The sequence below is a fragment of the Caloenas nicobarica genome, chromosome Z, assembly GCF_036013445.1.
Source record: "Caloenas nicobarica isolate bCalNic1 chromosome Z, bCalNic1.hap1, whole genome shotgun sequence".
NCBI classification, from domain to species: Eukaryota; Metazoa; Chordata; class Aves; order Columbiformes; family Columbidae; genus Caloenas; species Caloenas nicobarica.
The window spans coordinates 96738444-96759320 of NC_088284.1; the positions used below are offsets into that span (position 1 = coordinate 96738444).

The 20877-nt window shown below is 39.9% G+C and overlaps 1 protein-coding gene across 2 annotated transcripts in view; it reads left to right on the forward strand.

The window, feature by feature from the left end:
• Window positions 1-11108, forward strand: part of ADGRL4 (adhesion G protein-coupled receptor L4) — a 75960-nt gene extending 64852 nt beyond the window's left edge. For both annotated transcript variants that reach the window (XM_065657120.1, XM_065657121.1), the window contains 3 exons: window positions 7013-7104; window positions 8704-8872; window positions 9404-11108. In XM_065657120.1, the coding sequence (XP_065513192.1) occupies window positions 7013-7104; window positions 8704-8872; window positions 9404-9466 (324 nt within the window). In that variant the 3' untranslated portion in view covers window positions 9467-11108. The remainder of the gene's footprint in view (window positions 1-7012; window positions 7105-8703; window positions 8873-9403) is intronic.
• Window positions 11109-20877: the final 9769 nt, after the last annotated feature.

The following is a 20877-nucleotide window of genomic DNA, read 5'->3' on the forward strand; positions in this document are numbered from 1 at the left end:
ATTAGTGCATTATTGAAAGTATTTCCCCAAAATAGGGCCTAAAGGGCTTTTCCAAATGTTTTTGTTACATTTTCTACTCCCGGATAAGACTGCTGTTGTATACCTAAAGCATTTGAGAAGGTATATTCACTGGGGACACAATCATGAGATAAATCAGTCAGGAGACAAACCCAGACTGTTTGACTGCCAGCTTGTGTCCAATTTTATGCAATTAATATGGCATACCTTTTCATTTTGAAGCTTAAACTGTTGTATCGTTAATAGCTTGGTTCCGTTCTTCTCTGACTGAAATAACGATGACCCACTGAATGTTGTCATTCTACCCAGCCATTAGCCGTACAGCCAGAGAGACAGAAATGTATGGCTCTCTGTGGCAGAATTCAGACCATCACAAGCTCATTAATTCAAACACTCATAATGAGGGTCATTGTAAAGACTGATACAGATACAGCTGCTCTGAACTTCAGACATTCTTTGAAAAAGCCAAATTCAATATGATATATGTAAAAAATTCAAGTATATGCTTAAGAGAGCAGCAGGAGAAATTTTCTCATTCTTTTTTTGTGAGATCTGACATCAGCATATAGATGGTTTCATCAATTATTGAGACAGAGACTAAGAAAGGAAAAGGGAATTATTTGGGGGGTTCATTTTTGAAGTCTGAATGTAAAGTCCTCAGACTGAATCAGAACTAGTGTGTCTGAATCTTTAGAATTAGCTGCCTCTTTCTTATGCCTTCTCTTCTTTGTGACACTAGAGAGCCTTAAAAGGCTGGTATTTAAATTGTTTTAATAACTTTTGAAAGGCTGCAGTGTATCTTTCACACCAAGATATCATATATGAAATTACTAATTCCTTTTTCATTCTATAAATACATGTGTATAGGAAATAGCTTCAAAAACTCAGCCTCATGTTAAGCAATTACTCCACTGTTAAAAAAAGAACTGTCTTCAGGTTGTCTTGAATGGGGAACAGGGGGATGAGGGAGATCCAGGTCTCCCTGCTCCCTCCAGTGAATATTTAATTATTTATATGGCATGGAATAGATCCAGCAGGGCTGATGGAGCAATAGCAGTGAATATTTGGTACAGAGGCTGCAGAAACTAAGGGTCATAGCCTAGTCTGAATATTAAGTACAACAGAAAATTGTGCCTTTGTCTTCAACATCCTGGATAAATGCCCCGTCCACAGGGATTTTCATTGTTCAGGAGTGTCCTTTCTGGTTTTAATCAGAAAAGCTATCCTGATCAGGAAGCCCTGCCTGGTGAAAGTATAGTCTAAAACAGTAAATGTCTTTTAGTGCTAATGAACTGACATTTTTCAACAAAAAAAGTTGGACCACATTTTCTTGAATGCTTTTCGTCCCAATCTATTTCATTTTACCAGATATCCAGGTGCTAACTGAGCTACCACCATGCAAGATGGACCATTTCCCTCTGAGCTTTCAAGTGCTCTTTTGTGTTGCTTAAGAAAGGGGAGGGGAGGAGGAAGGAAAAGAAGATTTCTTAGTTGCCAAATTTGACAGCTGTCAGCTACCTTGATGGGGCAAAATGATGAGATATCACTTCACTCAGTATCTTATAATTTAATTGTAGTTAATTATGAAAGAAACTACAACTCTTCAACATGAGTGCAAATATTTTTATTTGCAGGCAGATGTTTTGCATGCTTTATTAAATTTAGTGTATTTCATACCATTCAGTGCTCAACTAAAAATAGCTATCATTCTGTACCTACACAGAGAGTGTTTCATGCAGTGCAAAGCACTAACATCATATTTACTTGAGGATAGAACATTGTGTTAGTCTTCCAGTATGTAAAATACGTACATTTAAAAGTGGAATTAAGGACCTATTTTAAATACAGCAGTTGCTAAGCAATGTGCTATTAGCAGAACTTCAACAGCTTGGAACATTTAGCATTTTAGGACCTATGTGCTCATTTTTATATTATTATTTAGTTTGCAAAATACAGCTAGTAATCAACAGGGAAGTTTGTAATTTGTTTAGATAATAGATGAGATTGTTTTTCTGTGTTCTTCTGGATCCTCATTTTAGAAAAAAAGAAAAAAAAAATATTAAAATATTATGTCTTGATATGTATACAACTCTATTATTTTTTTCTACAAACTGTGGATGGGTGAAATTCTGCTCTGGTGGTCCAGAACTGCTAGTAGAAGCCAAAGCAGCAGTATCTTGCGCTACTCGTGCCCACTGTTGGGCAATTTTCCTTCATTACAGAAGCCTGTGCAGAAGAACTCCATTCAGTTAGCCATGGTAGTATTGAGACAGAGGGAGGGACACATCTGCAAACAGATTTACGTAGCCATCCTAGCTCTAGGTGCGGGTAGGTTAACACCACACACGACTTTTCCCATCCTATCCTAAAATACATGTGATTGATTGAACAGAACTCCCCAGGCTAATTCCTTTGGCAAAACCTCCTTATTGTTGACAAGGTGATTAGGAAAGCACCAGGAAATTTCTTTGAATTTTCAATTACTTTTTCTCTCCTGTGAATTTCTTTGCAAGAGGAAATTTTCCTGACTGATGCTGTGGCTGTGGGTCAGATCTGATCCGAGGACTTGTACCACTCAGATGGCTCTGAACTCTTCCTTGCGTGCTTGCTTTATCTTACCCGCCAATGTCACAGTTGTGAACATGGTGTTTAACAGAGTTCTGCTGTTGGTTTAGTGGAGCTAGAAGTCACTCCAAAGTCCTAAATCCTCATGACCCTTCACTCAGGTGATCTCCCAAGAGAGATGTACCAAACATTTACCATCCTCCCTTTAAACTCAGTCAGAGGTGTACAATCAATCCTAGCTCATCCAGATTTGTGGCTCCTTGGCTGTTATCCTGAGTCATACAGATACATAAATGTAGTTGCCCATATCTACAAGACCCTGATTTCATGGGATCCTTATAACTCCCCTTATTTAATGGCTGTTTCACATAAACATATTTTAAGTTTCCTACCATTTCATCATAAATGTAACACAACATTTCTAGCACTTAAGAAAGTTAAAAATACTTCTACAAATATCTTTGAGAAATGATTCCCTGAAGATGCTATGAGTAGAGGCTGTTCCTATAGCAGCTCTTGTCTTTGAATGACCACTTAAAAAAAAAGCTTATTAATCCTGTAGTTCATCTGAGCATCCTGAGTGAAAGCTGATTTGCACTTGGGGAGTGGGGCTGAGGATGCTCTGCACGTCACAGAACTGGGGTTACAGGGGGAAAGTCAGAGGTTTCCTTTGCGAAACAGTAAGCACTGCGTGCCCTGTTTGCCCAATAGCAGTTTGGGGCAGTTTGTTAAACACAAAAAAACTTCAGGTCTGGGCTTGGAATCAATGCAATTTCCCCTTAGCCTGTTAGACTTGCCGAGAAGCCCCTCTCAGGACATGCAGCAGTTTCTCTGACTGCTCAGCCGTGTAATAACACTGAAAACAAAGGCAAAAGAACTTACCGTGTCACACTGTATGTCGTTATTCACTTGACAGAACTGTGGCCATGCCACAACATTTCACGCTCTGGGTTTGCCCAAAGCCGCGGAGTAGCTCTGCTCATTATACAGGTAACTTCTCCCCAAAGCCTGCGAGTGGCAGCAGCTGTCCCCAGGCTGGTCCTTCCCAGGCCTGTGCAAAGCCTGGCCTGAGCGTGTTGTCACAGCTGCCTGCACATCTTGCTCTGCTCCAGCGTGCTGCCTCTCCGGAGACAGCGTGCCTTATGTTTGCCGTTTCATTCTCATTCACCTTGCCTGTCACCTTAAGGCAGCATTAATTATAATGTCATCGGAGGTTTATTCAACAAGATCTGAAGATTGTGCTTTAATTACAAAAGTGAAAACATGCGATTACAACTGAAGTAAGCATAAAACACAGTATTTGGCTATAAGTAGCAGCTGAAGCATTTTTAGATGTTTCAGTGTCTCATGCGGATGTTTCTCAGTTTATCTCAGCTGGAAGATTTGGGGGTCCAGAATTCCTTTGCCTGTCTATGTTCTGGATGACTTTTACAGCCTACTACCTCCATTTGTGCTCATTAGAAGTTTGGGGTTGGATACAAATTCAAATGTGTTAAATGGTTGTATCTTTGACAGGGTATTTTTGGTGATATGGCTTCCCATCCCATTTGTTGAAATATGTATGGCTCTTTGCGGGTTATCAGTTATATAAAGGCAATTTCCCTTTCAGTCCTTACCGAGTCCATCTTCTCAGTATTCCTACTCAGTCCAACTGTCCAACATGAACTTTTTACTTTACATTTCCTAGAAATAGCTGAGGCTACTGGTATGTTCATAGCAAAGAACATGCAGAGCATCAGTTTGAAGTAGAATATATAAAGTTTAGGATACCTGTTACATTACCAGTTTTCTCTAAAGGTCACACATGACACGTTATTAACATTAACTAGTGTTTTCTCCTGGATTTACCCGTGAGTCCATGTTATTGTTTTTCCTCAAGTTTTGTTGCATTTCTGTGTCACGGGACAGTTACAACTACTTTGTTGTTGCCCATTTTGTCGCCCAAAGGACAAAATGCAGTTCCAGAGGCCTCTAACTAAGGAAGAAATGAAGGAAAAAACCCCAAAAAACTATGCTGTGCAAAAGCTACTATTTTGAGACACTGAGCATTGTGTAAAGGCAGTCTATGCACTTTGCTATAGATATTTTTTATTAATGAAGTGTTTCAAAATGAGACAAAAAACAACTTAAGACTTTAATAAATCTTGTAAACGACTGGGTATTTCAGAAGTTAAGCTCCCCCTCATTACCCTGTAACACTACCTCCTGCAAGGCTACCTGAGACGTATTGTACAATAATTGTGTTCTGGCAGCTGACTCCAAGAAGCCGGTGTTAACCTCTCCCGTTCCCCCGATACGTACAGATTACTCCCATTGGAATGAATTGATGAATGAAAAGATCATAGTTAATGGGTATTACTTTAATGCAGAGGGCCAAATCCTATTATCCTGTGCAACAGACATTGTAAATAGTATTTGTGTAAAGGAGCCCCACTGGGACAGACAGAAATGAAGTCTGCTGCCACGAGACCCCACATCAGCCCCATCCTTGCTCAGCAAAACCTCTACCGGTCTGCAGCTGGTTTATATGGCCAAAGGATAAGGGGGTTTGGCCCAAGAGCTTCTTACAGGACATACTAATGGCAATAGGAAGGCTCTCATTGACATTAGGGATCTTGGTGACGGGCCAGCAGAGAGGAAGGTTTGTCATGTGGTTTCTGCTGCGATATTGATAGCGGTTTCTGAAGAAGTAGTGGTGTGTGTTCTCCATGATCATGGAACTTTGATCACTTTTCACCATACCTTTTTTCAGATTAATAAATACATTAGGTGGGTTACGCAGATTACAGTGCGTGCACCAAGTTATTTGATATATTATTCACCAACAAATATAAGATAAAAAGTAAGTCTGCATGTAATTACCCACAACTGCTGACTGACTTATAATTAACTTTGAAAAATTGCTGGTTTAGGAGATATTATAGATTACAATTTTAAATATAAGGAGCTTCAGAATAGCTCTCACAAACAGCGCAAGTACAAGGTATTCAGTGAAGGATTAATTCCCTAAACTGCTAATCAGCTCTATCTCCTGTCTTATCAAATTGTAAATACATTATGCTGTATTAAAGTATGAGCATGCAGCTAATTAAAGCTGAGCCTGCATTTAATATCAGATACTCCCCCCTTTACATAACAGAAATGTTCTAAGGACATACATAACAAGTGTTAACAAATGCAAGTGATTCTTTTGCAAGTGATTCTTTTTAAATTGATGCTGTGTTCCTACAGCAGCCTTTTGTTTTCATTTCTGAGAATTTTTTTTAAAGAAAAAGAAGGAGGGAGGAAAACCACACAGTCGTTCTGCAGAAACAAGTTGGGGAAGACATTAATTCTATTCGGTCTACAGCTGGAAGCCCACAGGAACCAACCAAGGGATTATAGTGAAGATCTACAAATAGTATCTGGATGACATCCAGCTAAAATTTTGTCCATTTACTAACATTTTTGATAGATTCTGATGTTAAATGCTTCAAAGCAAGATAAGAATTTTTTTGAAACGTGAGAAAGCAAACCCATCCACGTTGTTAGAGGAATGCTGTATAAATTTAAATGAAAGATCAGTGAAGCCTAGCTGAGCAGACAGAGGTTCAGAACCCCAATTGAGCATCATTTGCAAAAGTGCTTCTTTTAGTTGCTTTTTTCTGTTTCAAACTCAAAGCGATGCCATTATAACAAAGTCAGGAAAAAACATACTGAAATTATTCACCTATGAAACAAACACAAAATATTAGAGAGAATACCCAGCATGGAGCCTTTCAACCAAAGTTAGTTTCTTAAAAATTCTTTGTGTAAACCTCAAAGTTTTTTTGTGCTATTTTAAAGTTTTCATACCCCTAAGATCTTAGAACATATGATCTTATTAATGTTATTCAGCAATAAAAGACATACATTTTGTCAAGATCCACGTGATATAGTACAATAAAAAAAATACACGGGGACGAGGGGCCCTTTTCCTTTCCCTTTCCCTTTTCCTTTTCCTTTTCCTTTTCCTTTTCCTTTCCCTTTCCCTTTCCCTTTCCCTTTCTCTTTCCCTTCCCTTCCCCTTTCCCTTTCCCTTCCCCTTTCCCTTTCCCTGTCCCTTTCCTTTTTCTTTAACATCTCTACTTAGAGGGAAAAAAAAATCTCAGCAGGAAATCAAAGAGATTTACCAATAAAATCAATAAACATTTGCAGACTTTCGGTAGTGATACTGTTGAGATAAGGTAGAGTTACAGCCCTGTGTGATCGATGTTTATTACAGGGCTTATATTTTTTTAATAGAAGCGGATCAGAAAAGGATAGGTTTTTTCCCCTCCCGGCACTGAATTCTGTAAGTTTCATATACACAGAAACTTTATCTGACTTGTTTCATTTGAATGTGTAACAGTTACAGAAATTCAGAAGCATCCTGGTTTGAACTAAAAGTGCCTTTCTTCACTCCCCCCAGGTCAATTTGTTGGCTTTTGGAGTGATTATTTATAAAGTATTTCGACACACTGCAATGTTAAAGCCAGAAGTTAGTTGTTATGAAAATATAAGGTAAGTTTGCCATCTAATTCAAATTCTACATTCTGTAAGTTTAAATACAGCCACAGATGAAAGGGAGTATTCAAAAAGAACAGTTTAATTTTTGGAAGATTTGTAGAAAAATAAACTGTGGTTTTTTTCTTTTTTTCTTTTTTCCCCCTGTTATCCCCTCATATAGATTTGGAGGTAGATTTTGCAATCTTTATTCCCATCGAACAATACCTTATACAGTGTCACTGGGGTTGTGTGAGAGGTGTATGATGAATTCCAGTGGCCTGTATCAACCAGAGAGTAAAGGCTGATGGCAAGGTTAAAAAAGTAATTGTCCTTTTTTCTTAAGTACTTTCCACAGCCTCTATGCAAGCCAAACCAGATTTCAAAACTTATGCCTGAATTGGAACCAAAATATTTGCCATGAAGTAACAAGGAATTTGGTGATAAGAGAATCAAGCCATTCATGTTACTTGTAAAAAGTCTACAGTAGGATATTGTGCTTCTGTGGCATTGGGGGGGTGGGGAGATTCTCTCCAGGATTTTTACTTTGCATGCTGCTATGATTTTTCCATCAACTCACTCTCTTTAAAACTGATTTATAGGGACCTTGAAAACCGTTTGTGCAGGAAAAGCTGAAGTGTACTACAGGGAACATTGAAAACAACTTACTGTTTGTGTTGCTTAGGAACACTCCTGCAGTTTCAATGCATTGCACTAGATTTATAGTTAGGATTTAGCAATTGTTTGATTGATTACTTTCTCTTATTCCTCACCCTTCATAGCTTCATGTGGTGAGCTAGTTTTAATGAAGTTGAAAATTATTCATTTTCAGAAGAAAAGTGCTAAAAATGTCTGTTGTTCAAAGGAAGTCCTGCAACGACTGGGCTGAGAATGAATAAGAAAGTAATCAGTGGCTTCGTTTTCAAGACAACATGCTGTAATTTGCTCAAGCCTGTGAGCAGGACTCTACAGCATCTTGGAAAAAAAAATCATAGCCAATCAGTTTCTATAATTTTAAAGCATCTATATGCTGACCCAGGAACTATTTTAGAGCATTTGTGTTCTAAAAACAAGATTTTTTTTTTTTTTTTTTTTTAAGAGAAAGAATGAAAGAAAGAAAGTCTAGTTTTACAACTGGCACCGTCTTCTGCAGAGAACCTGAGAGGCAGCCTGGGAACCCTTTGATGTCATGTACATGTACTGACCTAAGAGCATACTGTACATTTTTCTGGGTTATTTTTTTGAGGAAGATAAGGGGGAGGAGGAAAAGTGGGGGAATGCTTCATAACAGACATATGTTTTTCCTTGGGGAATTACACTAACAGTAGATTTAAATCAAATCATATGGTGCTGCAGTACACCAGAGAAAACATATCTGAAGATTAAAGAAGCCAGTGTTTTCAGGCCCTCCAGTTTTACTCCTTTGCTCTTCTGCAGTGATTATGTGAGCTGACTTGTGACGCAGTGCTACAGCACACCCTAAAGAGCAGCCCATGCATTTGCGCTTCCCAGGCCCTTGCAGCTGTGCAAAAATTGCCTGGGCAGCATTCACCAGCCAGGACAGTGAAGGAAGGAAAATGGTACATGTCCGCATGTTGTTCACTATGTTCCCTCTAGATCCTGTGCCCGAGGTGCTCTTGCTCTCCTGTTCCTCCTTGGAGCTACCTGGATCTTTGGGGTCCTCCATGTCATCCAGGGATCTGTGGTTACTGCATATCTTTTTACAATCTTCAACGCATTCCAGGGGATGTTCATCTTCATATTTCTTTGCGTGTTGTCTAGGAAGGTAAGTGCCCCATTCCTTGTGGGAATCTGACTTGGGCAGTCTCATGTACCTACACAGGCAGGTGCCCAGCCCTGGAGTGGAGTTGTGGTGCAAGTGTTTCATCAGAGCAAGGGAGGAAATTCTTGTGCCATTGCTGGGGGAGAGAAGGGAAGAGGGAAAATTTTGCTATTGCCTTCAGTGGAGACAGAATCTCTAACCAATTTTTACCTTCTCACGTATTTCCTGCCAGGTTTAAAACCAATGTATGAAACGTGGAAAAATGTTTTTTAAAATTTTAAAACTAGTTATAGTGCCATTAACCTGATGAAATAAAGCAATGTGTACAACTAAACTTAATTCCAGTCTTTCCAGCTGGCAGCAGGGTTCACTCACACTATCCTGACATGGTACATTCTTCAGTATTCTCTCCTAAAGTCAAAAGCAGCCCCATCTTAAAACACCTAGTGACAGGAACAATACAAAATGAGCTTAAAGACTTATAGACCTATTAATAAATCTATTTAATATTTGAATTCAATATTTTTATTTCAGATTCAGGAAGAGTATTACAGGTTGTTCAAAAATGTTCCTTGCTGTTTCGGCTGCTTGCGATAAATGGAAGGAAAACATGCATGAGCATCTCAGTGGAAGAAGGGAACAACCTAGATGATGTTGTCATGGATATTGCAGAAAAATGTGGTATTGTGAAAGTACGAAATGACCCAGTGAGCAGCCATGTCTTTTAACTCAATCACTGACTGTTTTATACATATGTGTGCATTCATTCGGAGCATTTATATTATGCTGTATACAAACAGTATACAAACCAAACTGGATTATTGCAAACCAAATATTAACGAAGACCAGGGAAAGAAGTAAATTTCTAAAGAAGCTCAAGACTTTTCATTACTTAGGGTTTGCTTCTAATATTAGAAATATCTGAACTTCTTGAAAGCAAGATACCAAAAACCAACTGGCACAGCAGATTTTATGAATAGCTTTGCTAGTGGAAACATGTTCACTGTCTTTTTGTAGTAATGAGCTTCTTACATTAAGTTGTATGTGGCCATCTGTAGGGAATGGGTTCCATTAAAGAGTCAATAGATAAAGATCTGCTTCAGCCCAGACTTTTGAAAACATTTATTTTAATTTAAACTAGATTAAAAAAGGAATTTGTTTAATATTATTCTCTTATCACTGAAATATATATTTGTATATTAATCAATTCTTTATTTTTATAACTTTTAGAGAACTGTTTAGATCTAAAGAGCTGAGGTCAGATCTGATACAAGAATGCTGGGACAGCCATTTTATAAGTGAAACATTATTTTGTGAATACTTTGAAAAAGATCTAGTTCTTGTTTTATTTAATTGACAAAAAGACTGAGATCTGCTAAACTGGCACTATGATTTTGGAGGCTCTGGGAAGGAGATGCTTTCACAAGTTTGTCACTTGATAGAGATATTTGGAATCCAGAACTTGTAGGACCAAATGAAAATAAAGTGCTAGAAATTACCCATACAGAAGAATACAAATTTAAATTCAAGGTCGTATGCCTCCATACCACATAAAATGGTAATTACGGCAGTTTTCTCATAGCATCTTTGAGTCAAGCAGTTGTCTTCCTCTGAGGCTCCAGATTTTGAAACACCCTGCATTTAACCGTAGGAGCATACATAGATCTACTGAAATCAAGGGGAGTACTTGAAGTGCAAGTTTTGCTGGATCAGGACATAAACATGATGCATCAGCAGTTCCACCTTTGCCATGTTGCTTATTTTAAAATTATGCTTTAATTTCACCCTTTTAGCCCCTAGCTTATGTGAAGTGCTGAGCAATCCTCAGTCCACATTGCCTTCTCAGGAAGTGTCTAAGATCTCAGATGAAGTCCACTATTTTTACCAGTGAGGCACTGTAAATATGTTGTTGTTAATAAATCCTACTGTTGTAATGTCCATTAAAATAAAGCACTACTCTGAATTTTATTTATATTAAAGGAAACTTTTTTTTAATGGTCAAATCTGTTTAGTTGGTTTTTTGGGGTTTTTTTTTGTATACACAAGCCTTTCATTGTATGCACTGCAGTGACATGCTTCATTAAGTACATTCCGTGTCTTCGTCAAAATTTTTGAAACCACAAAATGAGTCTCTTTTTTCTGAAAAAAATATTTCTCGGTCCTTTGAATGTACAATATGTGAATAAACTGAAGTGCTTAGCTTTCACATTTTGACATTTCCCTTCATTTAAATAAATACAGTGGTAAAAGTTCTCATGGTTTTGTATTATTTGCTCTGAATTGTTTTCTGTATTTCCTTTGCTGTTGTATATATTCTTCTTTGTTTGGGAAGGTGCAGATCCATATTACTTAAAAGAGTATTTTTAGAAGGATATCTACTAATACATCATTTTTAATCTCCTGCAGAAATGTAACATATAGTAAGTCTGTCTGTACAAAGGAGCATCTCTAGTAACTATATAATGACTTCAGCATGCTCAGCGAGATTGAAAAAGTTCCTTGGAAAGAAAAGATATCATAAACTGTTTAGGTTACAACAGTCTTCTTAATGAAAGCACATCTTTTATAGGAAAACCATGCTCTCTAGTCTCTGGGTCAGATCTTCGTTGAAACTCTGTTTTCCTTACATGCAAGGATGAGTTTTCATGTTTTGATACGGCACATAAGAAGCAGAAAAATTTTGTTTAGATTCATTGCCTTAGAACCTAAAGGATATTATAATTGTCATCCCTAATGCATACAAAAATACTGATGAGAAATAAAAAGGGTTTATTTTTCACAGCCCTTAGTAACATGAGCCCCAACCCAGCAGAGAGAGAGGAGGAGAGACAATGGACATAAACTGAAAAAAAAAAGATTTCAGAAAGATAGGAGGAAAAAACTTTTCACCATGAGTATAGTCAGGTGTTGGAAAAGGTTGCCCAGAGAGGTTGTGCAGTTGTGTTAAAATCTTTGGAGATTTCTAAAGCCCCCAGCAACTTGATCTCATACCTGACCCTGCTTTGAACAGGAAGGTGGATGAGTTGATCCTCTGAGGTCCCTTCCAGCCTGAATTGTTCTATGACTTTATGATATGAAATCAGAAAAATAACAGTTGGGCATTAGTTATTATTTTGTTAAGCAAATTTGCACTCAAGTGCTGTGCATCAGCTGAACAAACTGGTTTTCCAAAAATAAATTTTTGTGACATAGTTGTCAGAGCAACTGGTAACTAGTCAACTGGTTTGGAAAATAAAAACGTTGTTCGGCAACTTTTCAGATTACATGCTTTTGAGAGGTATATGACATCTGCAGGTGGGGCCAACAGGAAAAAGAAAAAATCAATGATTGACAAGACAGATAAAAAGTAAAATGTTAAGGTTTCTCTCTGAAAGCAAGTGCTTGCTGAAGGGAGAAATTGTTTCCATTAAACCAATCAAAGAGAAATTTGTGTTCAGTGTTGCATTTCAAGGTGTGCTTCAGAATATAATAAATAAGGTCTGGATTAAGAAAAACTGGTTTATTCTGAAATAATTATTTCCTCAAAGAATTGGAAATGTGTTTCAAAGAAACCACAACACTTAGGAGTTAATTATCATCACAGCCTTTGGGAGGTTCAGTCTGCCAGAGCTGTGCTGATGAACAGATCGTCTGTGCTCTTTACCTACTGGAATGAAGCAGAAAACACCATAAAACACTTTTCAAATTTGTTTCAGGCTTTCCTCCACTCTCCAGTTGTCACAGTGCTTCAGCTCAGAACATGGTGGTACCCCAAAGCCAGGAATTTGCAAACTGTGCATCTTATTGACCAGCCATATGAAGCAATGTTGCACATGGTGACATTAGGCAGAATGAAGAAATATCTGCAGGGCTGATTCCTCTGGCTGCTACATCTCCAGCATCACTTTTCTCACCAGTAATACCACTTTTTATATCTTTGTCATGATGTTCCCTTAAAGCCCAGTTCAGAATCACACTCTTGCCAGATGCCAGTCGCAGGAAAAGTCCTACCTCCTGCTTTAAAAGCTGTATGGATGAGATAAATAAGACAAAATTTAACCCATGAAGAAAGTTAAAACTTTCCTTTGGGAAAAGAGCCAGTGGGAGGAGGGCTCCTGGCCCACAACCTGCTCCAGCCTGTGCTACACTTTTCACTTTGTTCTCATACATTCCAGACATGCAGCATTTCTGTGCTGTGAGTTCACGGAAGCGAAGATGCTACCTCACCAAAGCTATTTTTATAGAAAATTAAGCCTTTAAGATGGATGCAGATTTGAAAACAGCTGGTCATCAATGCACCAATACTCCATTTAACTGCAATCAAAATGTCAAGTGCAAATGTTCTAAAGCATTTTCACAAGTTGCTTGGTGTCCTGCCAGCTCACCTCTCATGCCCATTGCTTTGAGCAGGCTGTCCAGATAGACTGCAGTGCCTCAAAGACCCTACTGCCTTTTTCAGACCCTGTATTTCCATTACAACCCTCCCAAACAAACCCTATGGAGAACCAAGAGCCCTTGCAACCACTTCACCAGGAGTCAAATACATGGCCACACATACAGACCAGAGGCCCTGGAACTGCTGCTTCAAAACAAGCTGTGAGACGTGACCGACGGAAGGTAACATAATTCAATCAACTTTACTGTTACACAGAAAAATTGACAGCAGCAATCCTACTGGGTGAAAAGAACAGAAAGTATGAAAACAAAACAACCCACACAACAAAAAGTAGCAGTAAAACTGACTGCTGGGAATGTACTACTTTTTTTCAAACTGGGAGAAAACCAAAAACAAAACAAGACACATGCACACCTTTAAAAGCATACAGAAATTATCATGAAACATAAATATTACTTTTTACTTATTCTATTTGTGATAACAAGATGTTACTTTTTGTAGAGGACTTATTTTTACATCTTCCCAACGCAGAGTTGTACTTTTCACAGAATTCTTCTCGAGAGCTATCCCTTTAAATTTGGCAGAGGCTTCACTTCTACAGACATTGTTTTACAGCTCTTTGGTTTTCCTTGTCTTGCTGGTAAGTGCTCAAATTTTATTGTATTTACTCTTTCGGATTCCCAAGGAAATAGCATATTTTCATCAGATTTCATAACATAAGGGAGCTCTTCTCTTTTCTGAAGCATTGCTGAATATTCTAATTAAAACTAGCTCTAAGACTAGCCATCAGTCTTCACTGCAGCACAATAGGCACCTTCCTCCAATGTAAGCCTTTGTATTTATTGTAACTATTTATATAAATGCTGCAGTCAGCTCTGAGTCCACATAAACCTAACACCATTAAAATTAATTTTGTAAGACTTTGTGATATACTGCTGAATAATTTAGTCAAATCCAAGTTGATTATAAGCAGTTCTTTAGAATAAGTAAGTTTGAAATCTGTGTTTTTAAGAGGCAATCCAGTTTATCTTGTAAATTGTGATGGGAAATACTATGTCTCCAATACCCATAATCAGTTATATTTTAATCTGGGCAGGGATGTTTTCCTCCTGTGTTTGACCCACTATTATTGGGCCTAATAGATTGAGTTAAAGGCAGCAGTCTCCAAAATCCCACTCCTCTCTCTCTTTGAATGTTTCTACACTAAACAGACTTCTGGCACCACCTTAGCTTCTGATGGGTTTCAGAAATAATTGTTGATGATACAGTAAATTTGTTTTCTATCCCTCGTGTTTAAATCCCAGTCTTACAAACGCTCATGGATTTGCTCAGTTTTATGCACGACTGAGTCTTTGGCATTAATGAGACTGCTCATGTACATAAGTTAAGCATATGTGCAAGTGTTGTATGATCGGGGTCTTAGGATGCCAATTTGCAGTAATAACAGATTTGCATAAACTCATGATCCCAAGCACTGGGTTTTCTTCTCATTATCAATAGTTCATTTAGCTCTTTTCCATTCACTGATGTTATGAGCCTTTTTCTTTTTTTTAATGTGAACTTAAAGTTGCTTTTCTTGCCACTCCTGAGCCAGTGGTGACTTTGTCTCTGTCTTCCTTAATGTATGTGAGGTTTTCCCTCTTGTTGACACACTTATAAATGCCCACCTTAACCATGTTAGTATCAGCTCATTTATGTTGGTGATGAAAGATCGGGTCACACTTCTTAAGCTAAAAATATGTTCCTTGCTGCATAAGAGAGCTACAGAAATACCATGTGCAAATACCAGCTAGGACTCATCAAACTCTTGTGCACAATTCATGGCTTCCATCATCAAGGAGTTAAGCCCTAAATGAAATTAGTAGCAGCCGTAACCCATTTAGTATAGATGCCAGCTAAGGGAGAGGCAGCTCCTACACCTCCTCAGCAGGTGAGTCAAATGGAAGGCAAGAAAAGCAAAACATAGCCTCACTGAAATCATAGTGCATGTCCTAGTGAAGGGTAATCTACCTTCTCATATTCAGCTTTGGTTTGTCTTTGTTACAGTCAGCACTTAGTGCCCACAATATAAGTCCTAAAGGCTTCAGGGTTTGACTCCTTGTTCTCAGAAGCAGTGGTGCATACAGCCCCTCTCTAAAGAGATGGGGCACAGCCATGTATCCACCCTGCTCAGGCAGGTACTAAAGAGGACGTACCTATCCAGGGATCTTCCCTTCTGCAATGTACCCAGCATCTGCAGCCTACCTGCAGTTGCCTTCGAACTTCGAGTCTAACCATACAGCTGAGGAGGCTGGAGTGCAACATCTGGCTTTGCAGTGAGTGGGGGATCTCAGTGCTGCAACAGGGAGGTAAAAAGAGAAAGAACTGGGATACAAAGGTAAAAATGGTGATACTTGGTAGGTAACAAAACAAAGGCATGAGTGTCTCTCAACCCAAATATGTAAAGTTTTCAAAGAGATGGGAGGAAAAAAAAAAAAAAAGAATAAATTCTGGGGCAAAATGTATAGTTGAGAGCTATCATCTAGAGAACCACATGCTTCTCTGTCTGATTAAGTGAACTTGACAAAAGAGAAGGGGGATAGTAATGGGAAAGAGGAGGTGGTACCATTTACAGGTGATGCAGGGGGAAACACAACCGGGTTTATGGGTTATTGGGAAAATGGGAGAAGCATCAAATGGTAACAGTTTTAAAGGATGTCTCTCCTGAAACTAAACAAAAGTGGGGGAAAAAAAAAGTCAACTGAATCTTAAAGCAACTCCCGATGATATCCTATATGCTACCTTTTTAATGAATGTATACAATATTTCTAGGCTAAAAATATTACAGGCTAGTGAATCAGACAGCATAATCCTCCAGAAACAGCAGGAAAAAGCTTAACAATAAGAGAGGAAAAGGTAAAGATCCTGTGGTTCTGCTCAGCTTCCATGAAACCGTGTAAGTCTATGAGATCTGTTTATACTGTCACATGACTCGAATGGTCTTGTTTGGTTGGTTTTTCTCCTTTAAAACTACTTCTTTCTTCAGAAAGATGTGTGTATGGAATATGTATGCTCTAAGATACAAATAAGTAGCATCCTTCTGGATCTGACAACCTTAGGGTGCATCTATCTCGGAGATATTCTTCTCTGCACGTGTTGTATGTCTGTGTTGAGAAGGATGAACAGAAACATACCCTATACTTATATATAGTGTACAATAGTTATGTAAACCTATTTTTTTAAAGTAAGCTGTCCTTCCAAGTAGTCGATGTTATCTTAACTACTTGAAGGACCAAAAAGCTAGATTCTCCCTACTATGTACTTTCTACTTCAAGCCCATTCAGAAATGACCGCGTGTTGCATGGCTATTTTAGGCCTCCTTCTCCAGATCAAAATTCAAGCAATACTAATGGAGGATGTTACAAGTGTCAGCTGTACAGTGTCTGTTCTGTGTACAAGAGCTGCTGGTGAAGGGCTGTATGTATTTGGCCTTGTACAGTGCCAATGCAGGCTGACCTCAGAGGCTTTACCTGTTGGGTTCTGCAGATGAGTGTTGCAGGCTGGTTGCCAAAGCAAACACCCTTTCCAGGAGTGCAGCCACACTTTGGATCTCTCCTTTCCGTAGCAGGAAGAAAGGAAGGGAATTTGTAACTAAAGCATGCTCTTGAGGTGGTTCTCAAGCATGCTGCATGGAGGTAATGAAAAAACCTGTCTGCTGTTATGACAAAAGCAGTGTTTGAGGTGGGTTCTGGTTCGCGTTACTTTAGGTGCCAGTTGAAATAAATGTACTGAAATAGCAGGGCTGATACCAGTATAGAATTAGTGTGTGGCTCCGGCCATACGGGCAAGCGAGCATCTGAGGCAGGGGTGGCGGAGGCATGCAAGACTCAGCCCAGGAGAAAGTGCGCCAGGCCTGTTACTGGCGTGGCCACTGCTGTGAGCTGCGTGCCCTGCGGGCGGCTGCTGCAGGGCAGCACAAGGAGCCAAGCAGGAGGCTCCCAGGGAAGGCTGCGCTGGAAGCCTGAGAGCAACTGGAGGGGAAAAAGGAAAGAGATGTTGTCGGTAATAAAGTCTCTTGTTCAGCATCATGTGAGAGCGTGTTTTCTGTGATCTGTACCACTGGCGCATTTAAGAGTGCTTCTGCGAGTTCCTGGGATTTCACAATGCTTTACTTTAGTGAACCTAAATTTCAAATTATAATTCCCACATCTGTCACTAATGAGGGCAGCAAAACTTTAGAGATTTCTGAAAGCCATCTGGAGCCACAGAGAGCAAAATCTCTGGAGGCCAGCCCAGGAGGAAGGTATTAACCCTCTTAGTGCCGACGGAAAAGCAGGAAAGTCAGTTAATATTACTAAATAAATGAGTCTGTGTGTATCCGAAAGCCTTACTGCAATTTTCAGCACAGCACACTTTCTTCACTAGCCCAGGGCCCTGGAAAGCATAATCAAAAGGGCAGCACACAAAGAGACTTCATTGTCTCTCTGCACGTGTTTCAGACTTGAAGCAACCTGAGGGTACCAAGCACAGGTCTGCAGCAGTGCAAACGGCAGTGGGGAGCGTCCCGTCCTGTCCTGCCTTTTGAAAGGCAGGAACTCCTCTTTCTTAAACATCCCTGTTCCTCTACCAGGGGCTTCTCTCAGAGGCTGCATCTGATTGTAGCTTCCAAGCTCTGGCTTGGCTCTTGCAGACGAGATTCCTGTGAAAGACAAACCTGCTCCTCTGCCACTTATTTGTTTAAATGGGTTCAAAAGTTCTCAGCTTCCTCACAACGGTTTTTTTCCCTTTTGTTTTATCCCAATCAGTTAATTTGCTAACATCACACTCCGTATCTTCTCATCTTAGGCAAGCTGGCTGGGTTTACTGGTGCCTTTATCGCCACATTACAGCCAGCAGTGAGGAATGCAGGTCAGAAGGGAAATAAGGATGGACGGCTCTTTTGAAATGGGGAGGAACAAGGTCAGGGCCGTGGGGCAGACGGGAGAGGGTAGAAGTGCAGAGAAGGGATGTACTTTAAAAACAAACTCACGCTGCACTAATCCAACTGTATTCAGCTTTATCCTGCTTTGCTTATACATTGCTAGAGATCTCTTTTTGTCTTCCTTTGTCTCTTTTTTTTTTATTCCGCCTGTTATGAAGTCTTCAGGACGCAACCGTATTTTTTCTTATGTGTTTCATAAAGTGATCTGCGTATTTCTCATGACATGCTTTTATTAACTTCTGATCAAGGAGTCTGTTTCAAACAGAAACATTAGAACTGATCAGAAATTGAAACATTTTTCACAAAAGGTGATGGTGGTTGTTTTGAGACCACTTTACTTTTTAGTCAGAATTTGCGTCCTAACCAACTACAGAGCTTTTTTAGCTCTCTTTCAGTTACTCTAAATTTACAGGAGTGTGAATGAAAACAGACTGCAACCTTTGTTTTCATTACAAAAGGGACAGAGATTTAGAAGAAAAAGGTTCATTGAACAGTTTTATTACAATAAAATGATGCTGTTTGTCTTTGGTAGCTTTGTGCTTATTTATATCAGTGGAACTATCAGAGATGCTCGCATTTGTTTTTTCCACTGGTCTGCATGTCCTAGGTGAACAGGACAGTCCTGCTTTATCTCTTAGTGTTCTTCCAGATCATGGTTAAGCACAGAGGCATGACCATGAGGAAACTTGGTTTTACTTCTGCCAGCCGTATACAAGTCGATAAAGAGAAATGCACTTTCTTTCTACCTAGCACTAAAATGGAAGAAGAAAGCCTCTCTTTTCTTTTTCTTTTTTTTTTTTGTGTGTGTGTGTGTGCACAACAAAGCAAACAGAAGTCTAAAGTAAACTTTTTCAAATAACTCTCTTTCCTGGCAGAGCTTTCTTTGCCTTCTGCTGGCTGAAGGGCATTGTAATTCATGCAATAAAAGGGGGAAAGATCTGCTAGTAGAGACTGTTTACTTTAAACTTCTGTTTGTTTTGCCTCCACTCTAGGAAAGAATGCAATATTTCTATGAAGCTCTGTTAATTTTTTTTTTTCCTCCCTTTGATTGAATTGAGCACTGGTGAAAGAACTCGATCAACAAACAGGAAACCAAAGGACTTTCAAGCCCTGTAGGACAGAGACAGTACGAGCTGTTGTACTGAGAGCTTATTTTAACTGATCCTCTTTGAGTGAAAGGCTGTTACCTGGTAATAATACATGTATTTGGGCCAAAATCTTCAAACCTGCCTCCTAAGCTCAAACACTGTCACTGAAATCAATACTGGAGTTACAAAACCACTTCAGACACTAATTTTAAAGTAGAGTAAGGTATTTAAGTGCCAAACAATGGGCTTAATCAGTTGGTCACCACTTGTAGAAATGTGGCTACGTGGAGGAGCTGTGTTTCAGCTGTCCCATTTCCAGACCAATAGACTAGACATGCTGATCTGGGAGCTGGTCTCCACATGGGGACAGAGGTCCCTGGGAGGTGAAAGCCCTATGACCGCTGCAGGCCCGTAGCAGCTGTTTGTGGTGCCTCATCGCTTTGCAGGCAGCAGCTCATGAACTGCCCACCCTAATGCAGCTGGAAGCTGAGATTCCAATGCAGACCTGTCACCTGCTGTGGACTCTGTGTGTCTGAGTGTGTGTGTTTGGTTTTCTCGTTACTGAAAGAGGCTGAAGAGGAGAACATGAAAAGGGTCATCTAGATAAAATACTCAGTCCAGACTGGTGTTTTTTAGGATAGTGTGGTATCTGACACTTTATACTGTTTTCTCATATATAACAAGGTTGAAAAAGGAGGAGCATGGGGATAGTCTGTCCTCTCAGCGCAGAGATGATTGCTAGGAAGGCAACTGCCGTCATGTGTGCTGAATCCAGCATTTCTAGGAGATGTAACCTGCATTCAGTTGCTTAATAACAGAGCAAGGACTGGTTTTGCCCCTCTTAATTCATAGCCAACAGCAATGGTGACACTGATCCACTCACACCTAAGTGCCTAGTAGCTGGGAACAGTGGATCTGGGTACAGCATGCTGCAGCTTCTGTAAAGGTTCAGATCTGCATCTTTTACTTGTTGGGAGCATTTGCCAGGCACCCGCCCATGAGCTGGGACTCAACAGAGTAGGGGCTTTTTTGTTCCTGACAAATCTCAGCTACTGCAAGCAAAAAGTCATAGTGCCAAGAAGGGCCTGAATGCCTCTCCCTTTGGAAGTGCACTGAGCCAGGAGGTGGAAGTCTGTGCTCTGACAGCTCCTTCCAAGAATTTTTTTCCTCTTCCCCTTACTCCTCCCCATTTATATTGTCCAGCTGTCAGGGCTGAGCAGGAAAAGAGCAGGAAGAGCGAGACAACAGAGACCAGAAGTCAGGACCCTCCCTGCCACTGTCCCAGCTGAGCAGCTTTACTGCCAGTCAAGTGCTCCAGCTTTCCTATCTGCAAAGATGTGTCAGGGAAGCACAAAGCAAATCTCTCCCTCTCTCATTATGTTAGGAGAGTAAAGTTAACACTGTGGTGGTTGTGAGGTACTCTGCCCTGGTGGTCATAGGTGTTCACTGGCCTCCCCCTTTGAACGATGACACGCAGAGGGCTTGGGTACCACTCGGGCACTGTGGTGCTGCAGATCCCCATGTAACCTGCTCCACTCTGTGCAAAGGCACAGGCAGAGCTGGAGGTGCCTGCACAGCTTGGCAC